Source organism: Aotus nancymaae, unplaced genomic scaffold, assembly GCF_030222135.1.
Source record: "Aotus nancymaae isolate 86718 unplaced genomic scaffold, 86718_ANA_hifiasm-v0.15.2.pri h1tg000095l, whole genome shotgun sequence".
Taxonomy (NCBI): domain Eukaryota; kingdom Metazoa; phylum Chordata; class Mammalia; order Primates; family Aotidae; genus Aotus; species Aotus nancymaae.
The window spans coordinates 210,777-236,431 of NW_026988510.1; the positions used below are offsets into that span (position 1 = coordinate 210,777).

At 52.2% G+C, this 25,655-nt stretch overlaps 2 protein-coding genes across 6 annotated transcripts in view; both read right to left on the reverse strand.

Annotated features, from left to right (window-relative positions):
* The window catches only part of TCF25 (transcription factor 25), a 42,929-nt gene extending 19,523 nt beyond the window's left edge, over positions 1–23,406 (reverse strand). For 4 of the 5 annotated variants that reach the window (XR_001109549.2, XR_010340009.1, XM_012466003.3 and 1 more), the window contains exons 1-7: positions 23,139–23,345; positions 11,192–11,353; positions 9,148–9,222; positions 8,122–8,240; positions 6,879–6,944; positions 2,374–2,456; positions 36–166 (exon numbers count right to left, since the gene is read on the reverse strand). Coding sequence is in view for 3 of the 5 variants with exons in the window: in XM_012466003.3 (XP_012321426.2) it covers positions 36–166; positions 2,374–2,456; positions 6,879–6,944; positions 8,122–8,240; positions 9,148–9,222; positions 11,192–11,353; positions 23,139–23,330 (828 nt within the window). In the remaining 2 variants the exon portion in view is untranslated. Of the gene's footprint in view, positions 1–35; positions 167–2,373; positions 2,457–6,878; positions 6,945–8,121; positions 8,241–9,147; positions 9,223–11,191; positions 11,354–23,138 lie in introns of all 5 variants that reach the window. The other variant, XM_012466001.2, reaches the window with a different exon arrangement.
* Positions 13,878–17,054, reverse strand: LOC135271878 (uncharacterized). The gene is made up of 2 exons (XM_064369897.1): positions 16,399–17,054; positions 13,878–16,080 (listed from the first exon to the last, which is right to left on the reverse strand). The coding sequence occupies exon 2, from the start codon at positions 14,955–14,957 to the stop codon at positions 13,878–13,880; it is 1,080 nt and encodes a 359-aa protein (XP_064225967.1). The 5' UTR covers positions 14,958–16,080; positions 16,399–17,054.
* Positions 23,407–25,655: the final 2,249 nt, after the last annotated feature.

A 25,655-nucleotide genomic window follows, 5' to 3' on the forward strand; every position in this document is an offset into this window, starting at 1 on the left:
GGCCCTGCTCCTGTCGGGCTGCAAGGACCACGCACCACGATGTTGTTGGGCTCCATGGACTCCACAGCCACCAGGAACTTGTGCTGCGCCTGCTGGTACTCCTCACTGTGCTCAAACGCAAACAAGGACAGGCCTTTTTTCGATTCCAGTAGCCGCATGGACAGACCTGGGAGGGGAGAGTGCTCAGAGAGGGCGTGCCAGGAGCAGGGACTGTGGGCACCTCTGCAGGGCACAACAGCTCCCCACCCTTTTGGTGTTCTTGACAAGGCCTCTGCGGTATCAACAAACTTGACCTGAGCGTGTATTTACGCGTGTCACCCGGGTCCGGGCACCTTCCCAGGATACCCACCATCTGGTCTATACCAGCAGACGGTATCCTGTCTCCTTTAGTTTCCTATCAAGATGTGTTTCCCCCCAGAACTCAGATACAGCTCAAGCCTCACTGGCCTGGAGGGAGTGTCAGGGACGAGGACACATACAGTCCACAGGTCACCAGATCCGACCAGGCCAAACCCTGCCCCCAGACCAAGTCTGATTGGGGTGAACGTCCAGGGTGGCCGTGAAAAGGCAGGGGTGGAGTGCTGTGGTACAGATGGCCACAGCGCTTTAGAACCCATGGCCACCCTCTCTCTCTGCTCCTCATGTCTGACTTTGCTGTACAAGGCCCAGTTTCTCCTGATAAACCTGAAAAACTCAGCCTCCCAGGAACTCCATGGAATAGGTGCCCCGTAGCGACACCTTCTTGATGGCTCTGCCCAAGGCCTGAGTCCTGCAAGAACTCATGGAGCCCCCGTCTGCAGTGTTCAGGGGCCTGGGGGACAAAAGATGCCACGAGCAGTGGGGTTCACCCTCTGACAGCACGGGCCTCACTCCTAGACACATCCTTACAGAATGTGCGCAGGCACAGGAGAGGCAGGGCATGGGAGCCAGGGCCGCACAGACAGCAGCAGCCATGGGCACAGCACAGCTCCCTTCCCACGGGGCCATCCCTGCCCTGGCCCCTGAGGAGTGGAAGCTGGCGTGGAGGGCCTCCTGACGCTTCTCCACACCACGCAACCAAGCACGCCAACAGGGCATCTATGTAGCACTCCATGCCTTTCTGCACTGTTGCAATTTATCTTTAAATCACGGGCACTTATTAGTTTGCAATATACAAAATAGTGCAGTTTAAAATTAACTCGATCACTTCTATAAGAAAAAGGTCGATGGCAGCACGGTAGGAAAAACCTGCATCAAAAAAAAACCAAACACACAAATACTGTGCCTGGGAGGCTCCGTGTCAGAGGCACCGGGCCAGCCTTCAGCATGCAAGCCCTCAGTGTGGTAACAAATAGTCACACACTGCACCTCGGTGCTCCAGGTGTGAAGAGACTCGGCTCAAGAGGCACTGACACTCCCAGTGCCTGCACTGGCCAGTGCGCAGACCACCCCTCCCCGCGGCCTCTGCAGACCCACCCCTCCCCGCAGCCTCTGCAGACCCTCCCCTGGTTTGCTGTACAGACCCCCCTGCAGCCTCTGCAGACCCTCCCCTGGTTTGCTGTACAGACCCCCCGCAGCCTCTGCAGACCCTCCCCTGGTTTGCTGTACAGACCCCCCGCAGCCTCTGCAGACCCTCCCCTGGTTTGCTGTACAGACCCCCCTGCAGCCTCTGCAGACCCTCCCCTGGTTTGCTGTACAGACCTCCCTGCAGCCTCTGCAGACCCTCCCCTGGTTTGCTGTACAGACCTCCCTGCAGCCTCTGCAGACCCTCCCCTGGTTTGCTGTACAGACCCCCCGCAGCCTCTGCAGACCCTCCCCTGGTTTGCTGTACAGACCCCCCTACAGCCTCTGCAGACCCTCCCCTGGTTTGTTGTACAGACCTCCCTACAGCCTCTGCAGACCCCCCGCAGCCTCTGCAGACCCTCCCCTGGTTTGCTGTACAGACCCCCCGCAGCCTCTGCAGACCCTCCCCTGGTTTGCTGTACAGACCCCCCGCAGCCTCTGCAGACCCTCCCCTGGTTTGCTGTACAGACCTCCCTGCAGCCTCTGCAGACCCTCCCCTGGTTTGCTGTACAGACCCCCCTGCAGCCTCTGCAGACCCTCCCCTGGTTTGCTGTACAGACCTCCCTGCAGCCTCTGCAGACCCTCCCCTGGTTTGCTGTACAGACCCCCCGCAGCCTCTGCAGACCCTCCCCTGGTTTGCTGTACAGACCCCCCTACAGCCTCTGCAGACCCTCCCCTGGTTTGTTGTACAGACCTCCCTACAGCCTCTGCAGACCCCCCGCAGCCTCTGCAGACCCTCCCCTGGTTTGCTGTACAGACCCCCCCACAGCCTCTGCAGACCCTCCCCTGGTTTGCTGTACAGACCCCCCTGCAGTCTCTGCAGGCCCTCACCTGGTTTGCTGTACCGGGGCCAGGTGCTCTTAGGGGTTGTCAGCCATGTGCATTTGGGGTACACGCGCTGTCTCTGCCGTGGCCTGGGGAGAATGGGACGTGGGCACAGCTTTACTTTCTGTGGTGTGTGGGGACCTAGGCTTTGCTGCCTGATCCCTGTAGTGCCTGTGCAAGCAACACTGAGGGCAGAGAAGGCATGTGGGGCAGGGTGGGGAAGCACAGGGACAGGATGCAAATGAGCGTCAGCACCTGCTGCTGGGCAGGGGGGGCAGGGAGGCCGGCTCACCAACGCCCCATAGAGAGAAAGAAAAAAGGAAATTCTGGCCGGGCACAGTGGCTCACACCTATAATCCCAGCACTTTGAGAGGCCAAGATGGGAGGATTTCTTGAGCCCAGGAATTCGAGACTGGCCTGGCCAAGACAGCAAAACCCCATTTCTACAAAGGATTTTAAAAATTAGCCTGGTGTGATGGCCTGCACTTGTGATCCCAGCACTGCAGCCTGGGCAAGAATGAGACCCTGTCTCAAGAAGAAAAGAAAAAAAGAAGAAAAACAAAAGAAAGAGAATAACATGCCAATATCCACATGCCCATCATTCAGCTTAAGAAACCAACCATCTCTGATGTGACAGTAGCTCCATGCCTTTTCCATGTCTCCCTAGCTGCCCAGCTGAGATACCATCTGACCAGGGCTTAGGGTCGGCCTGACCCCTGTGGCAGATACCCCCAAGTAACAGAGCTCAGTGCACTCTGCCTAGGCACACAGAAACAGGAGAGGCGGGGTGTGGGAGCCACGGCAGCAATGACAGTCACCACGGGCACAGCACAGCTCCCTTCCCACAGGACCATCCCTGGCTTGAGGGCCCCACAGTGCAGCCACTGCAGAGTAGGCCAGCGTGGAGGCCCCTGCCGATGTCAAGGTGGCCCCAGCCCCTCCTCCTGACTGCGGCACACGCCCAGGCCTGGCGGAGTCGGCCCTTAACACTCTCATGTGCCACATCTACAAAATTCCAGGGACAGCCTGGCCCGCAGGGAGCAGTCCCACAAAACAAGTAAGGAAGCCTCCAGAACAGACCCAACGAGGCAGCCTGGAGCGATGCTGAGAGCGGGTAGGGGACAGGAGTCTGGAGGAATCTGAAGGCTGGCAGGCCTTCTCAGCAGGAGGAGTGGTGCCAAGGAGCTGGGGCAATGAGCTGACCCGGCTGTGACAGTACAAAGTCAGGGACCCAGGAGGAAGCAGAGCCTATGTTATTCTGAGCTTCTGAGGGAACCAGCGCTGGGGGCAGTGAGCTGACCCAGCTCACACAGTAGAAAGTCAGGGCCCAGGAAGAAGCAGAGCCTATGTTATTCTGAGCTTCTGAGGGAACCACCAGAAGGAGAAACAGAAACAGGCCAGGTCTTTGTCTTGGAGGAGCAGGACAAGGGTGATGGGATGAATAAAAAGGTAACTGTGGTTTCTCCATCGAAGTCTTTTGGTAGAACTTAAATTTTTAAAGAAATGAATATAACAGGGCAGACGCAGTGGCTCACACCTGTAATCCCAGCACCTTGGGAGGCTGAGGCAGGCGGATCACGAGGTCAGGAGATCGAGACCACCCCGGCCGACATAGTAAAACCACGTCTCTACTAAAATACAAAAAATTAGCCGGGTGGGGTGGCAAGTGCCTGTAGTCCCAGCCGCTCAGGAGGCTGAGGCAGAACTGCTCGACCCTGGGAGGCAGAGGTTGCAGTGAGCCGAGATCGCACCACTGCACTCGAGCCTGGGCAACACAGCGAGACTCAGTCTCAAAAATAAATAAATAAATACAATAAAAAGTATGATACTACTATAAAAATATTAAAAGCAATCATTATCAACTAATTACTCTTATAAATCCGCATTAATTTTACTAATTACTATTAATAATCATAATTTGCAGAAATGTAAAGAAGTGGCACAGACAGACCAAGCAGATGCAAACACAGGGTGGGGAGGTGGCGCCCTCAGGCCGGGGAAATACAGCTGACAAAGCAGGCATTTTCAAGTCTATTTCTCATAATTAACACAAAAATGTGAAGTAAAGACCAGCCTGGCCACCACAGTGAAACCCCGTCTCTACTAAAAATACAAAAACTAGCTGGGCGTGGTGTCAGGTGCCTGTAGTCCCAGCTACTCGGGAGGCTGAGGCAGGAGAAGCCCTTGAAGCCGGGAGGTGGAGGCTGCAGTGAGCTGAGATCGTGCCACTGCACTCCAGCCTGGGCGACAGCGGTCTCAAGAGGGAAAAAAAAAAAAAAGAAATCCAAGGCAAATGTGAACAAGGAGCACAAAAAACACCCTCAATCTTACCCAGGATCAAAAGGTAAAGTTAAAACACCAACACGACTTTTTGTCTACACGTGATGATGCGTTTCTAAACCCACTACCATCTGTCTCGAGTGAGAAGATGAAGGAGGACCCTGGGCGGGAACCTGCGTGCAAGTTGTCTGACTCTACTCGAGGGCGCTGGCAGCGTGCAGCTGACTCGAAATACAGCGTGCAGCAATACTCATTCTTGGGCAGTTTCACAGAAATGCCTGCAGACATTGGGGGACTGAGCCGACATCTGGGCAGTCGCCAACACTAGGGTGAGGAAGGACCCAGAACACCACGGTGCAGCAGCAACGCTTAGGCCAGGTCTGGTGCCTCACGCCTGGAATCCCAGCACTTTGGGAGGCCAAGGCGGGCAGATCATTTGAGGTCAGAAGTTCGAGACCAGCCTGGCCCACACGGTGAAATCCTGTGTCTACTAAAAATACAAAAATTAGCTGAGCATGGTGGCATTGACCTGTAATCCCAGCTACTTGCGAAGCTGAGGCAGGAGAATCATATGAACCCAGGAGGGGGAGGATGCCGTGAGCTGAGATTGCCCCACTGCACTCCAGCCTAGGTGACAGAGCGAGACCCCATCTCAAAAAAAAAAAGACAGAAAAAAAAAGAAACAATGCTTAGAACTCAAGAGGTGCAAAACCAGGGCATGATACAGACCACCAGTCCTCTCTGTGGTCCAATAAAACAGAGGACTGGCCAGGCGCGGTGGCTCACACCTGAAATCCCAGCACTGTGGGTGACAAAGGTGGGTGGATTATGAGGTCAAGAGATCGAGACCAGCCTGGACAAGATGGTGAAACCCCATCTCTACTAAAAATACAAAAATTAGTAGGGCATGGTGCCACGTGCCTGTAATCTCAGCCACTCAGGAGGCTAAGGCAGGGAACTGCTTACACCCAGGAGGCGGAGATTGCAGTGAGCCGAGGTCAAGGTTGCAGTGAGCCAAGATCATGCCACTGCACTCCAGCCTGGGTGATGGAGCAAGACTCTGTCTGAAAACAAAACACAAAAAAAGAAAACAGCAGGATTACGTCTGGATAGGCTTGGTGGCTCGTGCCTGTAATCCCAGCACTTTGGGAGGCCAAGGGAGAAGGATCACTTGAAGCCAGGAGTCTGACAACAGCCTGGGCAACAAAGTGAGACCTTGTCTCTACAAAAAATAAAATAAAATAAATTAGCGGTAGCATGCGCCTGTAGTCCCAGCTATTTGGGAGGCTGAGGTGGGGGTATCGCCTGGGCCCAGGAGTTCTGGGCTGTAGTGTGCCGTGCCGATCGGGTGCCCGCACTGAGTTCGGCATCAATATGGTGACCTCCAGTGGGAGCAGGGGACCACCAGGCTGCTTAAGGAGGGGTAAACTGGCCCAGGTTGAAAACAGAGCAGGTCAAAACTCCCATGCTGATCAGTAGTGGGATCGTGCCTGTGAATAGCCACTGCACTCCGGCCTGGTCAACATAATGAGACCCCGTCTCTAAATAAATAAATAAATAAATACAAAGGGAAAAAAAAAAAGAAACTTATCTCAGAACCTGAGAATCTTAGAATTTGACAGTTTTTGAAACCACCTCCCCCTCCTTTTTTTTAAGACAGAGTCTCACTGCGTTTCCCAGGCTCAAGTACAGTGGTACAATCTCAGCTCGTTGCAACCTCCGCCTCCCGGGTTCAAGTGATTCTCCTGCCTCAGCCTCCCAAGTAGCTGGGATTACAGGTGCCCAGCTAATTTTTATATTTTCAGTAGAGACAGGGTTCACTATGTTGCCCAGGCTGGTCTCGAACTCTTAACCTCAGGTGATCCACCCACCTCGGTCTCCCATAGTGCTGGGATTACAGGTGTGAGCATCGCACCTGGTTGCAGTGAGCCGGGATCATACCACTGCACTCCAGCCTGGGCGTTTGGAACCTTACACTAGAGAAGGCCCCTTACGCTGTGAGGGATGAAACCCATCTACCCCGGCCATCTCCACAACCCAGTTACAGACAAGGTCACACACAGACCATCCGTGGACTCCCTTTCAGATCCCAATTCTGAGGGTAATGTGCGCACTCTGGCTTTAAATATTCTCCCTCCAAGGTCGTTAACTGGCTTCAGGAACACCACCCGCCTCAAGAGTGTAAGAGAGAAGGAAGCAGCTGTGGGAATGCAGTTTACCGTGGACCTTACCTTTGTTCCCCCAGGACTGCCCGAGCACCAAAATACCTTTTCAGTTCTGTGTCTGGATTCAAGTGTCTAGGGAATTGAAAATTTTAGAAAGAAAAATGAAATTATGTTCAACGATGATTCCAAAAATTTTAGAAAGCCACTTAATAATCAGGAAAGAAAACAGTGGTTTTTGGCTTAGAAGGTAACCTCCAGGCCTACTTTCTTTAAAATCACCCCCCAGCCACGGTTGGGGTCTCACCACTGCGGGTACCACAGTGAAGCAGCTGGACACTATGTGGTGAGGGGCACTTTGGGGACCGCTGCATAGAGAGAGCCACTGTGTGGGACACACATCAGCTTCTGAAGCTGAGTTAGGGCCGCACACACACCCTGAGACTACATTCGTGTGTCTTAACTGACTCTAGAAGTTTTTTTTTTTTGAAAGCTGGCAATAATTTCTGAAGTAGAGACAGCGACTCATTAAGCATCTATAAGACCAAGAGAGGAATAATCATCCGAGGATGACAAGATAAGAAATAACTTTTTGACCAGTCGCGGTGATTCACACCTGTGATTCCAGCATTCTGGGAGGCTGAGGCAAGAGGATCTCCTGAGCCCATGAGGTCGAGGCTGCAGTGAGCTATGATCACACCACTGCACTCCAGCCTGGGTGACAGAGAGATCCTGTCTTTCCAAAAAAAAAAAGGGAAAAAGAAAAAGAAGGAACTCTCTAAGATACACAAGAAGTAAAGGCAAAAGTCCTCTGAAGTGTGGATGACTTCCTTTCCTCCTTGTTCCCATTTCCTTTTTTTTGAAGACAGAGTCTCGCTCCATCATCCAGGCTGCAGTGCAGAGGTGCGATCTCAATCTTGGCTCACTGCAACCTCTGCCTCCCAGGTTCAAGCAATTCTGCCTCAGCCTCCCGAATAGCTGGGATTACAGGCAACTGCCACCACATCCAGCTAATTTTTGTGTTTTTAGTAGAGATGGGGTTTCACCATGTTGGCCGGGCTGGTCTCAAACTCCTCAGGTGATCTCCCTGCCTTGGCCTCCCAAAGTGCTGGGATCACAGGCGTGAGCCACTGGGCCCAGCCTATTTCCTAAATGATTGATAATAAACTCATATTATTTTTTAATAAAGATACCACATTTTCTTTTCCTTTTCTTTTTCTTTTTTTTTTGATTTTCTCTTTTCTCTTCTCCTTTTCTTAGAGAACCTTTTCCTCCCATGGAGTCTCTGTGGCTGCTAAGGGTGGGGCCGCACCTGTGCTCCACATAGAGAACGTGCTTCCTGGGGCTCAGGGCAGCTGGGCCGGGACGGTTCAAACCACTGCTGTCCTCAATCCTCTCTAGGATGCGATCAATATCTTCTAGTCCGTTCTCCTAAAAGCCCCAAAACAACCTCTTCATCACCACACTGACATTATTTTAAATGTCGTAAAAATCACAAAATTATTTATTTAAAGAGACCTACTACACTGTATTAGTTCCTAAAGGACAGTACAGGTCAAATGCTATGTACCATCCACACGTTCAGAAAAAACAAGACATGTCTCATAAGAAGTGCTCAGCATGGACGGAATCACAGAACCAGAAGGACCCTAGAAAAAACTGGGCTGAAAGACCACGTCGCACACCTGACAGGTGTGCTCACCTCCTCAGGTAAACAGGGTTGGGACTTGTGGCTCCAACTAAGAGCAACAAAGCCACACCCTGGTCTCAGGACACAATCAGACGAGGACGAAGGGCAACTATGAAAACACGTTTTGTGATGACAGACGAGCTCCAGTGGTGGGTCCTGTGCCACCATCCGATTAACCCAGAAGCACAGGCAGACAGCAGGGGCTCAGGGCCACGGGAGCGGCAGAACAAGGGACCCCCCCATCAGACCACACACTCCCACAGAGACACACACACAGCAGAGCTCTGACCCTCCAAGGAACGAGGGTGAAAACAGGAAGCAGAATTTAGCAAGTAATTTTTCCTTTTCTTGTTCGCTGACCTTTTAATTAGTTACATTCCTTTTTTTTTTCTTTTTCTTTTAGAGACGGGGTTTCACCATGTTAGCCAGGATGCCTCGATCTCCTGACCTCGTGATCCACCCGACTCGGCCTCCCACAGTGCTGGGATTACAGGCGTGAGCCACCGCGCCCGGCCTTAGTTATACTCCTAACGGGAAGGAATACAGATATTAAATAAACTTCCTGCAATACCACCTTGAGAAACAGGCAGAGAGAATGGAGAGGGCGTCAGGCAGAGGGAGAAGCAGAGCCAGGCCCGATCCACATACCAGTGCTTCCCCCGTGCTGCTTTTCTTAGTTTTCTGTTTCTTTTTCTTCTTCCGGAGTTTGCCACTTGCATTAGACTAACGACAGAAACACATTTTAATCAGTGGAAAGAGAAGTAAAATCTGAAGAACTGAAAATTAAAGCCGCTAGTGTGACTCTACCCTCCAGGCAGCCCCCATCATCCCCCGACCCCCAAGGGTCCTCAAAGTCCCTTCAGCTCACTTTCTTCTCTCCAGCAGGCACCACCCCACCTCTCTGAGCCCCTTGCTCTCATGCCCCTCAGACTGTGCTCCAGGGGTCCCTGTGCCCAGCCTCACAATGGTTCACAGGGCTGAGCCAGCACCCACCCACAAGCACCAGCCTCTCCAGCTCCTGTTTCTCACTTTGCCAGCCCCTCCCTGTCACACTGCAGCCACCCTGAAGGCCGGGCCCTCGCTGTGCTCCTGCTGCCTCACACTGAACCCGTATCTGTGTTCCCGACAGCTGCACCTGGCCAACCACTTCTGACAGTGGAAAGGCTCCTCAGGAGGCCCCCCAGGACCCTGAGCCTCAAGTCAGGACCCACGTGTCACTTCACATCTATGTTGCCCTCTCAACCAGAGGCTCCTGGGAGCAAAGGCACGTTCCTAGCACCCAGCAGCCTCCCAAGAACACTTGGGAGCCCTTCTTTCAGGCCTCTCTTCTGTGCTGTGCAGCACAGCGGCAGGCTGCCTGCATCTCTGCCCACCCCACACTAACCTGACCTGCAAGTTTCTTCAAAGTTCAGTTACACCAGCACCCAGATCCATACCCAGCCAAGTGAATGCTCAGGGCACAGTTAGGAAGAATACATGTGTGCACTGACACACCCTGCTGGGCAGGCGCAGACTCTCCTGAACGCAGGAGACGGGTCTGAGACCACGTACGTGGCACCCCTGATGCCACCACTGCTCTGCTGAACGCAGGAGATGGGTCTGGGACCACGTACGTGGCACCCCTGATGCCACCACCGCTCTGCTGAACGCAGGAGATGGGTCTGGGACCACGTACGTGGCGCCTGTGATGCCACCACTGCTCTGCTGAACGCAGGAGATGGGTCTGCGACCACGTACGTGGCACCCCTGATGCCACCACTGCTCTGCTGAACGCAGGAGATGGGTCTGGGACCACGTACGTGGCACCTGTGATGCCACCACTACTCTCCGGAACGCAAGAGACGGGTTTGGGAGACTCTCCTGAATGCGGTAGACGGGTCTGGGACCACGTACGTGGCACCTGTGATGCCACCACTACTCTCCGGAACGCAGGAGACAGGTTTGGGAGACTCTCCTAAATGCGGTAGATGGGTCTGGGACCTCGTATGTGGCACCTGTGATGCCACCACTGCTCTGCTGAACGCAGGAGATGGGTCTGCGACCACGTACGTGGCACCCCTGATGCCACCACTGCTCTGCTGAACGCAGGAGATGGGTCTGGGACCACGTACGTGGCACCTGTGATGCCACCACTACTCTCCGGAACGCAAGAGACGGGTTTGGGAGACTCTCCTGAATGCGGTAGACGGGTCTGGGACCACGTACGTGGCACCTGTGATGCCACCACTACTCTCCGGAACGCAGGAGACAGGTTTGGGAGACTCTCCTGAATGCGGTAGACGGGTCTGGGACCATGTACGTGGCACCTGTGATGCCACCACTACTCTCCGGAACGCAAGAGACGGGTTTGGGAGACTCTCCTGAATGCGGTAGACGGGTCTGGGACCACGTACGTGGCACCTGTGATGCCACCACTACTCTCCGGAACGCAAGAGACGGGTTTGGGAGACTCTCCTAAATGCGGTAGATGGGTCTGGGACCTCGTATGTGGCACCTGTGATGCCACCACTGCTCTTACACATTTCATGCAAATCTCACCAAGGTTCCCAAGTACATTTTGGGGCAACTGGCGATTGAGCAAAACTGAACTCAGAAAATTATACCTCCAAGGACAATCACAGCACAGAATACATGTAGCCAGTGCCTTGGAACCCTTCTGTCCAGTGCCCCTCCTCACCACTCAGCCCCCCACCTGCTCTGGGTGCACTGTCCTGGCCACGCCTCCATCCGCCCTGGTGTCTGTGTTTCCACGCCGAGCCCGTCCTTTGTTCCCTGGTGCCGCGGTGTCTGTGAGCGAAGAGCCAGACCTCTCCCCGTTCACCACAGAGTCATCCTCAAGATCTTCAATGTTTATCTGGAAAAACAGGTTGGAGAAGAGCCAGGGCGTTACTTACAGTGTGAACGCTGATGCTGAATATGAACAGTAAGATGTGAACAGGCTTGCGCTGGGGGCGCCCAGGGTCTCTGTGAGACACTGCTGGCTACACCAGGGACTCAGCTCTGGCTCTGGGTGACTTCGTGAGTGACCTCTACAGAAAGCAGGGCCCCAAGGCTATGTGACAGCTCTGCCTTCAGAGGTGATGTACGGAAGACTCCTCAAATATTGTAATTCACTCCATTTACAGAGGGCCACCTGCAGGAGAAAAGCTTAAATATGTATATCCAGCCAATGCATTCAAGTTCCTTCTTTCTCCTTTATCCTCAAGCCTCAGCTCCTCTCCAGCAGCAGGCAGAAAAAAAAAAAAAACAAGGACCCATCAAACCTACAAACTTTTTTGTAATAATGAAAATGATAGGCCAGGTGTGATGCTCATGCCTGTAATCCCCACACTCTGGGAGGCCGAGGCAGGCAGATCACTTGAGGTCAGGAGTTTGAGACCAGCCTGGCCAACATGGTGAAACCCCATCTCTATTAAACATTGAAAAATTAGCCAGGCATGGTGGTGGATGCCTGTAGTCCCAGCTACTTGGGAGACCAAAGTGGGAGAATTGCTTGAACCTGGGAGGCAGTGATTACTATGAGCCAAGATCACACCACTGCACTCCAGCCTGGGCAACAGAACAAGACTCCATCTCAAAATTTTTAAAAAAATGGAAAAAGAAAATGATAGAGGACAAAAACAATTCATACAATGGAACCCGCTCTCCTTTTTGAGACAGGGTCTCACTCTGGCGCCCAGGCTGCAGTGCGGCAGTGTGATCTGGACTCACTGCAGCCTGGGCCTCCTGAATTTAAGCATCCTCTTGCCTCAGCCTCCCAAGCAGCTGGAACTACAGGCATGAGCTGTGTGCCTGGCTAATTTTTCTAATTTTTTATAGACATGGAGTCTCACCACATTGGCCAGGCTGATCTTGAGCTCCTGACCTCAAGTGATCCTCCCACTTCAGCCTCCCAAAGAGCTGGAGTTATAGGCATCAACCACCATGCAGAGCCTGGAACCTTCTATAGCAGTGAAAATGAATGAATGAATGAATGAACTACCATTGCATATGCACATGGATGAATCTCACGAGCACAGTGTTGAATGGATAAAAGCCCACCACACATATTCACATACAGATTGCAGGCGAGACAAGCAGTGGGAGAAGGCTAAGAACTGGAAAAGTGCTGGCTCCTCAGCTAGTCAAAGAATAAACAACGGGGGCTAACAGGCTGGGTGCGGTGGCTCACACCTACAACCCCCGCGGCTCCTCAGCTAGTCAAAGAATAAACAACAGGGGCTAACAGGCTGGGTGCGGTGGCTCACACCTACAACCCCGTGCTTCGGGAGGCTGAGGCAGGAGGATCGCCTGAGCCCATGAGCCGAAAACCAGCCTGTGCAAATAGAGCGAAATCCCATCTCTACAAAAAATCAGCAGAGCGTGGTGGCATGCACCTCCCAAGTCCCAGCTGCTCAAGAGGCTGAGGAGAGTGCTGGAGCCCAGCAGTCGGAGTCTGGAGTCTGGAGTGAGCCATGATTGGGCAATGGCACTCCGGCACGGGCAACAGAGCAAGACTCTATCGCTAAATTTAAAAAAAAAAAAAAAAAAAAAAAAAGGCTAACAGAGACGAACATTAATAATTCTTGATGAAGCAGGAGATTCTGATTGATTGATCCAATCTGATGCACTAAGGTTTGGAAATAAACAAAAATGCAAGTTTAATTTAAAACATCCTGAAAACCACAAAGCTCAAAATATAAAAATACAACCAGCTCCAAGCCCCACAGCCCTGAGAGAGTTTGAAACAGAGCTGCGACTGTGCTGCACTTTGGGACAGACACCCAGGCCACGGCTGCTCGTGTGTCCGCCTTCTCTCCACTGGAGGCTCCCACGTGACGAGGATGAAATTCAGGAGCATACTACACCATCTGTCAAGAAAATCCACGACAGTAGATGTGTTATGTAAAAAGAGCACCCGATTTGAAAACACAGAAATTCCACCAAAATGCGGTTTGTCGCCACACCACCAGCCCGACGGCGATTCTCACGCCGACACCTTCTTCTGCCGGCCTTCCCTGGTGAGGCTGGGGTCTAGGCATGGGCCGGCTGCTTTGCACCTCACAGTAAAGGAAGAAAACGGAAACAAAGCCTACTGCTGAAATGTTTCTAACCTGAGGGCGGTCACTGAGAAATTCTATCTATACCATCTCCAACATTCACCTGATGATGACATCTCTTAGTGAAGCTGGGTGCTATGTACTTGTCTGTTTTCACAGACAGGGTCTCACTATGTTGCCGAGGCTGGCCTCAAACTCCTGTGGTCAAGGGATACTCCTGTCTCAGCCTGCCCAGGAGGTGGGACTACAGGCACATGCCACCACACCCAAATTACTTTTATTATGTCATGCTCATTTCCTAAAAAAAAAAAAAAATTATTTTGAAGGGTCTGACAAATTCTAATTCATAAAAAGTTCTATGCCAAGCTGAATTTCAATAGAAAGGAGCTTGGCTGCATAGACAGACAGCACATGTGATAAGTCCAAGAGCCTGACCGTGTAGACGGACAGAACGCGTGGTGAGTCCAGGAGCCTGACCGTGTAGACGGACAGAACGCGTGGTGAGTCCAGGAGCCTGACCGTGTAGACGGACAGAACGCGTGGTGAGTCCAGGAGCCTGACCGTGTAGACGGACAGAACGCGTGGTGAGTCCAGGAGCCTGACCGTGTAGACGGACAGAACGCGTGGTGAGTCCAGGAGCCTGACCGTGTAGACGGACAGAACGCGTGGTGAGTCCAGGAGCCTGACCGTGTAGACGGACAGAACGCGTGGTGAGTCCAGGAGCCTGACCGTGTAGACGGACAGAACGCGTGGTGAGTCCAGGAGCCTGACCGTGTAGACGGACAGAACGCGTGGTGAGTCCAGGAGCCTGACCGTGTAGACGGACAGAACGCGTGGTGAGTCCAGGAGCCTGACCGTGTAGACGGACAGAACGCGTGGTGAGTCCAGGAGCCTGACCGTGTAGACGGACAGAACGCGTGGTGAGTCCTGGAGGCTGACCGTGTAGACGGACAGCACGTGTGATGAGTCCAGGAGCCTGACCGTGCAGACGGACAGAACGCGTGGTGAGTCCAGGAGCCTGACCGTGTAGACGGACAGAACGCGTGGTGAGTCCAGGAGCCTGACCGTGCAGACGGACAGAACGCGTGGTGAGTCCAGGAGCCTGACCGTGTAGACGGACAGAACGCGTGGTGAGTCCTGGAGCCTGACCGTGTAGACGGACGGCACGTGTGATGAGTCCAGGAGCCTGACCGTGCAGACGGACAGAACATGTGATGAGTCCAGGAGCCTGACCGTGTAGACAGACAGCATGTGTGATGAGTCCAGTTTTGCTTCTTTAGTGAAGTTCTGCTGATGAAGCGATTTGCTGCAATCTCTACTGGCATGCATCAGTTCCAAAATGCCGTCAAACACCCTCATATAAACTTTATCCCAAAAGCTGTCACTTTCAATAGTTTTAGGATCTCGAATCGGAAACATTTCACAAGGTTCTTATCCACTGTCATGGGTTTGCTGATCTTCTTTAGGACAAGGCTTGATGAGCATTTTACTTAATAACCACGAATGAGTTTTATTCTTTCTTGGTGGAGAGGAAAAAGTCCATTTTTCCTTAAAAAATTTGTGATTTTTAGTAGAAACAGAGTTTCACCATATTGGCCAGACTGGTCTCGAACCCCTGACCTCAGGTGATCCACCTGTCTCGGCGCCCCAAAGAGCTGGGATTACAGGTGCGGGCCACTGTGCCAGCCTGGAGTTTTCTTTCTTGGATTTTTTCTGTTTTTTTGAGACAGGGTCTCACTTTGTCACCCAGGCTGGAATGCAGTGGCATCATCTCATCTCACTGCAGCCTCAACTCCTAGGTTTAAATGATCCTCCCGCCTCAGCCTCCCGAGTAGCTGGGACTACAGGTACGTGCCACCACACTTGGACAATTTTTTATTGGTATTTTTTGTAGAGATGGGGTTTCACCATGTTGCCCAGGCTGGTCTAAAACACCTGAGCTCAAGCAATCCACCTGCCTTGGCCTCCCAAAGTGATGGGATTACACGTATGAGACACCAAGCTTGGCCTGGAACATTCTATACTTTAAAAAATTCCGTATCTTTAATAGATAAAGGGCTCAGATTTTTCTATTCTCTCTTTTTTTTTTTCTTATAAAGACGGGGTTTTACCATGTTGGTCAGGCTGGTCTTGAACTCCCAACCTCAGGTGATCTGCCCACCTTGGCCTCCAAAGTGCTTGGATTACAGGCGTGAGCCACCACGCCCAGCCTCCCTTTCTTTTTTCTTTTTGAGCTGGAGCCTTGCTCTGACACCAGGCTGGAGTGCAGTGGCTCAATCTCATCTCACTGCAGCCTCCAGCTCCCAGTGAAGTGATTCTTCCACCTCAGCCTCCCGAGTAGCTGGGACTACAAGCACACACCACCATGCCTGGCTAATCTTTGTATTTTTTAGTAGAGATGGGGTTTCACCATGTTGGTGAGGATGGTCTCAATCTCTTGATCTTGTGATCCACCCACCTTGGCCTCCCAAAGTTCTGGGATTACAGGCGTAAGCCACCGTGCCCAGCCCAGATTTTTCTATTCCTTTACCAGTCAGTTTCACTAAGTTTTATCTTTTTTTTTTTTTTTTTTTTTTTTTTTTGAGACGGAGTTTCGCTCTTGATACCCAGGCTGGAGCGCAATGGCGCGATCTCGGCTCACCGCAATCTCCGCTTCCTGGGTTCAGGCAATTCTCCTGCCTCAGCCTCCTGAGTAGCTGGGATTACAGGCACGCGCCACTGTGCCCAGCTAATTTTTTGTATTAGTAGAGACGGGGTTTCACCATGTTGACCAGGATGGTCTCGATCTCTTGACCTCGTGATCCACCCGCCTCAGCCTCCCAAAGTGCTGGGATTACAGGCATGAGCCACCGCGCCCGGCCTAAGTTTTATCTTTAAAGGAACTTGCCCATTTGTCTAACCTGGAGTTCCTTATCACCCCTGAGTATCTGTGCCATCTTGTGAGCACTCTCTCATTCCTGAACATGGTATTGAATCTGCATCTTCCCTTTTTTTTTCCATCAGTCAACCTAGAGTTTGGCGATCGCTCTGTTGACGGCACCAAGTCCGGTTTTACTGATTTTCTCCCTTTTGTCCATATTCTACTTTATTGATTCCTCATTAGTTTCTTCCTTCTAAACATTTTGAGTTTAATTCACTCTTTTTCTAGTTTCTTAAGGTGGAAGTTTAAGGTAAATTTATTGATTTTTAAACACTTCTAATTTAAGATTTACAACTATAAAGTTCTCAACATTTTACAAATTTTGATAGGCTGCATTTTCATTATAAATCAGTTCGAAAAATATTCCAGGCCAGGCAGAGCAGCTCACGCCTATAATCCCAGCACAATGGGAGGCCGAAGCAGGTGGATCACTTGGGGCCAGGAGTATGTGATTGGACTGGCCAACGCAGTGAAACCCCATCTCTACTAAAAATACAAAAAAACTAGCTGGGAGTGGTGGCAGACACCGGCAATCCCAGCTACTCTGGAGGCTGAGGCAGGAGAACTGCCTGAACCCGGAAGGCAGAGGCTGCAGCGAACCGAGATTGTGCCACTGCACTCTAGCCTGGGAAACACAGCAAGATTCCATCCAAAAACAAACAGACAAACAAATCAATCAATCATAACAATAATTATGGGTTTGTCTAATTCTACTTTCTTTCTTTTTTTTTGAGACGGAGTTTCACTCTTGTTACCCAGGCTGGAGTGCAATGGCGTGATCTCGGCTCACCGCAACCTCCGCCTCCCGGGTTCAGGCAATTCTCCTGCCTCAGCCTCCTGAGTAGCTGGGACTACAGGTGTGCGCCACCATGCCCAGCTAATTTTTTGTATTTTTAGTAGAGACGGGGTTTCACCATGTTGACCTAATTCTACTTTCAACCCTGTCAGTTTTTGCTGTGTTTGAGTGTGTGTGTACTTTGGTTTTTTAGAGACAGGGTCTTGCTCTGTTGACCAGGCTGCAGTTTAATGGCACAATTATAGCTCACACTAACCTTGAACTCATGGGCTCAAACCACCCTCCCACCTCAGCCTCCCAAGTAGCTGGAACTACAGGTGTGTGTCACCACACCTGGCTAATTTTTTCAAAATTTTTTTGTAAAGACAGGGTCTCACCACGTTGCCTAAGCTGGTCTCCAACGCGTGGCTCCTATGCCACCTTATGGCCTCTACTGGCTTAGTAACCATGCTTGTTCTTAGTTTTAATGATTGCTCCAGAGTTTACATTAGGCTTCGTTTATTTAACACAGTCTACACTAAAGTATCATATTAATTCACAGAAAACATGAGAACTTTACGACAGTACACTTCCACTTTCTTTTTTTCTTTTTTTTGAGATGGAGTCTTGCTCTATCGCCAGGCTGGAGTGCAGTGGTGCAATCTCGGCTTACTGCAACCTCCGCCTCCTGGATCCAAGTGATTCTTCTGCCTCAGCCTCCCGAGTAGCTGGGACCACAGGCACGCACCACCATGCCCGGCTATTTTTTGTATTTTTAGTAGAGATGGGGTTTCACCATGTTGGCCAGGATGGTCTCGATCTCTCGACCTCGTGATCTGCCCGCCTCAGCCTCCCACAGTGCTGGGATTACAGGCATGAGCACCGTGCCCAGCCTCCCACAGTGCTGGGATTACAGGCGTGAGCCACCGCGCCCGGCCGGTCTTGATCTCTCCACCTCATGATCCGCCCGCCTCGGCCCCCCCCAGTGCTGGGATTACAGGTGTGAGCCAACAAGCCCAGCCTCACCATTTCATCAATTATTTTTTCTGCCCAATTTCTGTATCCTCTTGTTCTATTACTTCAATTACGAATGTCAGACTGGGGGATATTTTCCCATGGGTTACTGAGACGCTATGCTTTTCGGCTACCCCTCTCCCTGAGCCACAACTTGAAGAACACTGATCTTTTTCTTCTCTAGTGTCTAATGTGCTATTTAAGACTATTAAGACCCCTCATCTTATCTGCTATTAAGACCGTCAGGTGAATTAATAATCTCAGACATTGGATTTTTCAGTTGTATAATTTGCTCTTTCTTTTCTCTCTCTTTTTTTTTTTTTTTTTTTTTTTAAGATGGAGTCTCGCTCTGTCACCCAGGCTGGAGTACAATAGTGCGATCTTGGCTCACTGCAGCCAACCTCCGCCTCTCGGGTCAAGCAATGCTTCTGCCTCAGCCTTCCGAGTAGTTGGGATTACAGGCATGCGCCACCACATCCGGCTAATTTTTGTATTTTTAGTAGGTACGGGTCTCACCATGTTGGCCATGCTGGTCTCAAACTCCTGACCTCACGATCCACCCACCTTGGCCTCCCAGTGCTGGAATATAATCTGCTCTTTCTACAGTTTCCACTTCTCTATTGAGATTCCTTGGACTTTCCCTCATTATGGTCATGATTTTCTATAAATTCTTGAATATATCTGCATGCTGACTTAAGTTCATGTCCAATTCTACCATGTGTAATTTCAGGGCCTGTTTCTACTGACTGATTTTTCTCCTACTCATGTGTCGTGTTTTCATGCTTTTTTGCATGTCTGGTCATCTTTCAGTGAGGACTAGACATCGTGATGCTGCACTGCTGAATGACTGGCTTCTGTCCTTTTCCTTAGTAGAGTCTGAAATTTATTTAGGCGGGCAGTTAACGTGCTTGCATATCAGCACAATCTCTTCAATCCTTCTATTTAAGCTTTGCTAAGACAGGTCTAGAGTACCCGTTTTTGGTAGAGATGGTGTCTCCCTACGTTGCTCAGGCTGGTCTCAAACTCCTGGGCTCAAGCAGTCCTCCCACCCTAGCCTCTGAAAGTGCTGGGACTGTAGGTGTGAGCCAACATGCCCAGACTAGAGGATTCTTTATTGAAGCCTTACTTTAGCCCTACTCCTGAGAAACAGCATCCCTAAAGCCTCTACTGAAGACCCAGTCTTTTCAAAGACACCTCTGCATTCCAGCTAGTCAGAATGGAAGGTCTTCCCCACCCTCGGGAGCTCTGGGCATAGTTACCCTTCCCCACCCTCGGGAGCTCTGGTGACGGTTACCCTTCTCCACCCTCGGGAGCTCTGGTGACGGTTACCCTTCCCCACCATCGGGAGCTCTGGTCATAGTTACCCTTCCCCACCCTCGGGAGCTCTGGTGACGGTTACCCTTCTCCACCCTCGGGAGCTCTGGTCATAGTTACCCTTCCCCACCCTCGGGAGCTCTGGTGACGGTTACCCTTCCCCACCCTCGGGAGCTCTGGTGACGGTTACCCTTCCCCACCCTCGGGAGCTCTGGTCATAGTTACCCTTCCCCACTATCGGGAGCTCGGGCTCTACTAAAAATACAATTAGCCAGGAGTGGTGGCAGGAGCCTGTAGTCCCAGCTACTCAGGAGGCTGAGGCATGATAATCGCTTCAACCCAGGAGGGGGAGGTTGCAGTGAGCCAAGATCAAGATCATGCCACTGCATTCCAGCCTGGGGGACAGGGCAAGACTCTGTCTCCAAAAAAAAAAAAAAAAGTTTCATTATAAACAACACTGTAACACATCTGTGTAATAAATCCTTTTACTGAGTGAGCAAACTGGTACCTTACGGTAAATTTCTGAAGGGAAACTGCTAGGTCATTTAAGGTTTTACCAAACTGCCCTCCAAATGATCTGTCAACTGACACTTAGAGACCCCACACTGGCCAGGTGTAGTGGCTCACACTTGTAATCCCAGCAGTTTGGGAGGCCAAGGCGGAAGGATCTCTTAAGCCCAGGAGTTCAGGACCAATCTGGGCAACATAAGGAGATCTTGTCTCTAAATAAAAAAAAATAAATATTTTTTAAGAAAGAGACACGCCGTGTCTCTCACCAAAGCATTCACATTTATAACCATTCAGTTGTAAGTGGCTGTTTATCATCTCTCACACTCCTGTTTCTTAAGAGCTATTTCACAACAGAACACCAAGAAACATTTCTATTGTATTACTTCAAAATGTGAGTTATATAGAATGCTTAAGTTAGGACTGATGTGTACCACTGGATAAAATTCTTTGACATTCCTAAGAACACAAACACAACAAGCAGTCACTCATCCACGGAGGCTGTCAGTGTCACTGATACTCAAAACTCACTCCAGAAATTCCACAAGGGTTTATGTGGTTTCTGACCTTAGGGACTCTTCTTCTGTCAAATTAAGCCACACTTTTTCCAAATTCCCACCAACACAAACATAAAGGCCAAAAAGATTATTTAAATGAAAAACAAAAGCATTAAAATAACAAGATGGCCACAGTAGGGTATACCATAGTCCCAGCTATTCAGGAGGCTGTGGCAGGAGGATCACTTGAGCCCAGGTGTTCAAGACCAGCAACCTGCCTGGGCAACATAGTGAGACCCTGTCTGTAACAAAAAAAAACCAAAAAACAAAAACAAAAACAAGAGAAGACTCTGCATAAAGTCACATCAGGAAAGATCTATGTGAAGACACCAGAGAGACAGACGTGTAACAATTAGAAAAGCGGCTCCAGTATCTTTCAGCACACAGAAATTAAGGAAGTGGCCGGGCGCGGTGGCTCACGCCTGTAATCCCAGCACTTTGGGAGGCTGAGGCGGGTGGATCACGAGGTCAAGGGATCGAGACCATCCTGGTCAACATGATGAAACTCCGTCTCTACTAATACAAAAAATTAGCTGGGCATGATGGCGCGTGCCTGTAATCCCAGCTACTCAGGAGGCTGAGGCAGGAGAATTGCCTGAACCCAGGAGGCGGAGGTTGCGGTGAGCCAAGATCATGCCATTGCACTCCAGCCTGGGTAACAAGAGCGAAATTCCGTCTCAAACAAAAAAAAAAAAATAAGGAAGTGAAAGAACAAATGCAAACTGAGAAAATACGTTAAAGAGAATCGATAGTGAGCTTTCACGAACATAAAGACTTTTTAAAACTCTGTATAAAAAGGCAAAGGATATAAATGGGTTGTCACAAAGAGAATATAAAAGGCCAACAAATACATAGCTAGGTGCTGAATTTCACTAACAAAGAAGTGTAAAATAAAATAATGTGATACAATTTTTGACAAATTACACTGACAAAAATTAAAAAGATTTATGTGGGGGCGGGCTCCATGGCTCACGCCTGTAATCCCAACACTTTGGGAGGCAAAGGCAGGCGGATCACAAGGTCAGGAGACCATCCTGGCCAACGTGGTGAAACCGTCTTTACTGAAAGTACAAAAACTAGCCGGGCGTGGTGGCGCACAGCTGTGACCCCAACTACTCAGGAGGCTGACGCAGGAGAATCGCTGGAACCCGGGTGGGAGAGGTTGCAGTGAGCTGAGATCGCATCCCTGCACTCCAGCCTGGCAACAGAGCAAGACTCCATCTCAAAAAAAAAAAAAAAAAAGAAGAAGACTTATGGGGCTGAGTACAGTGGCTCGCCTGTAATGCCAACACTTTGAGAAGCCAAGGTGAGAGGAATGTTTGAGCCCAGGAGTTCAAGGTTGCAGTGAGCTAGGACTGTGCCAGCACTCCAGCCTGGGCAACAGCAAGAATTCATGTCAAAAAAAAAAAAAAAAAAAAAAAAAAGCTTTCAGTAACTGCTGTGATTCTAGCCAATTACTGAACCTTGAGGGTGGTCTTGGGGACCCTGGAGTTGGAATTGATGTCGGAAAGGCAGTCAGCCAAGCATGGTGACTCAGGCCTGTAGTTCAGCACTTTGTGAGGCTGAGGTGGACAGATGTTTGAACCCAGGAATTCTAGACCAGCCTGGGCAACAAGGCAAAACCTTAAATCTACAAAAAAAAAAAAAAAAATTAGCTGGGCATGGTGACATGCACCTGTAGTCCCAGCTACTGAGGAGGCTGAGGTTGGGAGGACTGCAGAGCCCGCACAGGCCGAGTTACACACCAAGGCCAGGACTTAAGACAAAACGTCACAGGACCTCGTGGGCAAACCATTTACTCTGTGCCAGAAACGTGCAGCCTGAGATACAGCGAAGAGCAAGACAGGAGGCCCTGGGTTAGGCAGGGTTGTTGTGAGGATTAAAGGAGTGCTCGCAGAGGCCCTGAGAGTGCTCAACCCTAGAACCAAGAGAAGGCCCCTCAAGTTCGGAGAAGACCCACTGCACTGCTGCGCCCCACCCCTACCCCATGGCCTCACCCCCACGGTGGCCCCAGTCCCCAATTAACCCCGCCCACGCCATCACCTCGCCCCCATGTCCTTAGCCACGCACTTTAGTGTCAAGGCCCCACCCTCGCCAGGCTGGCCAGAACTCCCGTTTAACCCCGCCCACGTCGTGGCCCCGCCCTGCGGACGTTGACCACGCCCTTCGCATGATGGCCGCGCCCCCTTCACAGCCCGGGCCCCGCTTAACCCCACTCATTCTGTCGCCCGGCTCCGACGGCACGGCCCCGCCCCATGACCGTATGATCCCGCCCACCTCACTGGGGTTCGAACCCAATGTAACTGCGTCCAGCTACCTTGACCTCACGCCACCGCCCACCCGCATCGCCTCGGCCCGACGCACGGCCCCGCCCTCCCCACTGCAGCCGGGACCCACGTCACCCGATCCACCCCTGGTATCACGACCCCCGCTCCCCGACCAGACTGGACGCTCGCCACGCCCCGCGACGTCACGGCCCACCCCGCCCCCACCACGGCCACCGCGATCCTCACCAGCTCGAACCGGTTGTTGACTCGGACGCCCTCCTTCCCGGCCTCCCCGGGGCGCCGGCTACCCAGCTCCCGCTTGGGCCCTTCTTCTTCCGCGTCATCGTCATCACGGAGGTCGAACTGCAGGGCGCCGGGCCCGAGGGGCTCCTGGCCGCGCTGTTCCCCCCTCAGCCTCCTGAGGGCCCGGCGCGACATAGGACCCAACGACCACGACGTCTGGCCAGAGGGAGAAGGAAGCGCAGAAAACTCCGCGGACGCCGCGCCTGCGCACTCCTGGCGTCGGGGGGCGCTGGCTGCGGCGCCTGCGCACTCCTGGAGCGAGAGGTGGGGGCGGGGCCTGTCGTGCGGCGCCTGCGCGTTGCGGCTCTCCGGAATGTCCCCGCCTCGGCCGCGGCGTCTGGGCGGTCTCTGGCGCGTCCCGGTCAGGTTTTTCGGGAGCGCCGGGTACCTGCGCGCCGTGGGCCCCGGGCTCGGAGAGGTGCCCCGCGGGGATGACGGGGTTGATGTGGGGGAAGGGGCGCGCAGCGGGCGACACTCGGCCCTGCCGGGCCTTGCCCACCCGTGTGGCCCGGACCCCGCAGCCCCGCTCGGCCCGCCGGGAACCGCCGCCAGGGCCTGTCCCCACTCCGGGCCTGGAGCGTTTCAGCTGCGTCCCGGGCGCAGCGAGTTGGTTCTTTTCGTGTCACCGTGGTCGAGCGATCTGGCCGTCGATGGCGGCCTCTGCCCTGGCCTGGAGCCGCCGCCCCCTCGCGCACCGGTGACGGACGCGGCCTCCCTGCCCGGCGGAGGCCTCGTTCGGGACAGCGGTTCTCAGCAGTTCTAGGACGCGCCGCCCGCGTTTGTTCGCCACGGTCTGAGGGCCGGACGCGGTGCCCACGCCTGCAGTCCCAGCACTGGGGGAGGCAGAGGCGGGCGGATCACCCGAGGCCAGTTTCCAGACCAGCCTGGGCAACATGGTGAACCCGTCTCTACGAAAATACAAAAAATTGCCTGTAATCCCAGCGACTCCGAAGGCCGAGGCTGCCGTGAGCCGAGATCGCGCCCCTCCCCTCCAGCCTGGGGGACAGGGCCAGACCGTCTCAAAAAAATGAAAAACAGACACACAGAGGCCGAGACGGGGCTCGGTTCCGTGGGCTGGGGGACGTGGGGCCAGGCGCCAGCAGCCTCCTGCGCCCAGGAAACAGCGCTGGTGGGCCGGCCCCGCCCCTCCCAGGCTGGGTTAGGGTTTCGTTTTCTCAGATGCGTCTTGCTCTGTCGCCCAGGCTGCAGTGCACTGGTGCGATCTCGGCTCACTGCAACCTCCAACTCCCAGGCTCCCAAGTACCTGGGACTACAGGCGTGCACCACCACGCCAGGCTAATTTTTGTACTTTTAGTAGAGATGGGGTTTCGCCATGTTGGCCAGGCTGGTCTCCAACTCCTGACCTTAACTGATCCACCTGCCCCGGCCTCCAAAAGTACTGGGATTACAGGCGTGAGCCACTGTGCCTGCCTGGGGTTAGGGTTTTAATGGGGGCTTTCATTTCCAAGCGCTTCTGTATGGATTACAACCCAGTCTTCCCATGATAGGGAGTGTAAGCCCCTGTGGAACCAGGAGAACCACAGTTGTCCTTACTGAGCGCTACACATCAGCTTTCTTATTGCTATGTGACCAGGGGAAATCCCTGACCCTCTTTCTGCCTGTTTTCTTATTTTTCATCATTTTTTTGAGACGGAGTCTCACTCTATCACCAGGCTGGAGTACAGTAGCACAATCTTGACTTACTGCAACCTCTGCCTCCTGGGTTCAAGCAATTCTCCTGCCTCAGCCCCTGAGTAGCTCGGATTACAGGCATGTGCCACCACACCTGGCTAATTTTTCTATTTTTAGTAGAAACAGGGTTTCACCATGTTGGTCAGGCTGGTCTTGAGCTCATGACGTCATGATCCGCTTGCCTCAGCCTCCCAAAGTGCTAGGATTACAGGCGTGAGCCACCGCACATGGCTGTTTTCTTAAACAGCAATAAAAATACAGGGCCAGCAGGAGGCAGAGGTTGCTGTGAGCAAAGATCACACCATTGCATTCCAGCCTGGGCAACAAGACCAAAACTCTATCTGAAAAAAAAAAAAAATACACACACACACACAAGCAAAAAAAATTCTGTCTCAAAAAAAAATACACACACACACACAGCAGAAGCTGGCTGATTTTACTGGGGGCTCCATGTGTGTGGATTTCCTGGGCCCCAGCTGATAGGAGTGTTTCTCCCACAGGCCTATCTGTTACAAGTCAGGTCCCTTCCCAACCTCCAGGCCCCATGGCCGGCATTACAGCCTGGGGTCAAAGTTCCTGGGTGAGCTATGTATTTTTGGCCAAATTATTTCACCTCGTTGAACCTCAGTTTCCTCAAGTGTAAGGTGAAATGAGAGCAGAACCTCACAGAGGAACAGGGCAGGGCACTGTACCAGGCTGAGCCAGGCACAGGTGGGCAGACAGCACTGGGCACAGGGCCTGTCTAGAGCCTCAGTCACACTTCCAGCC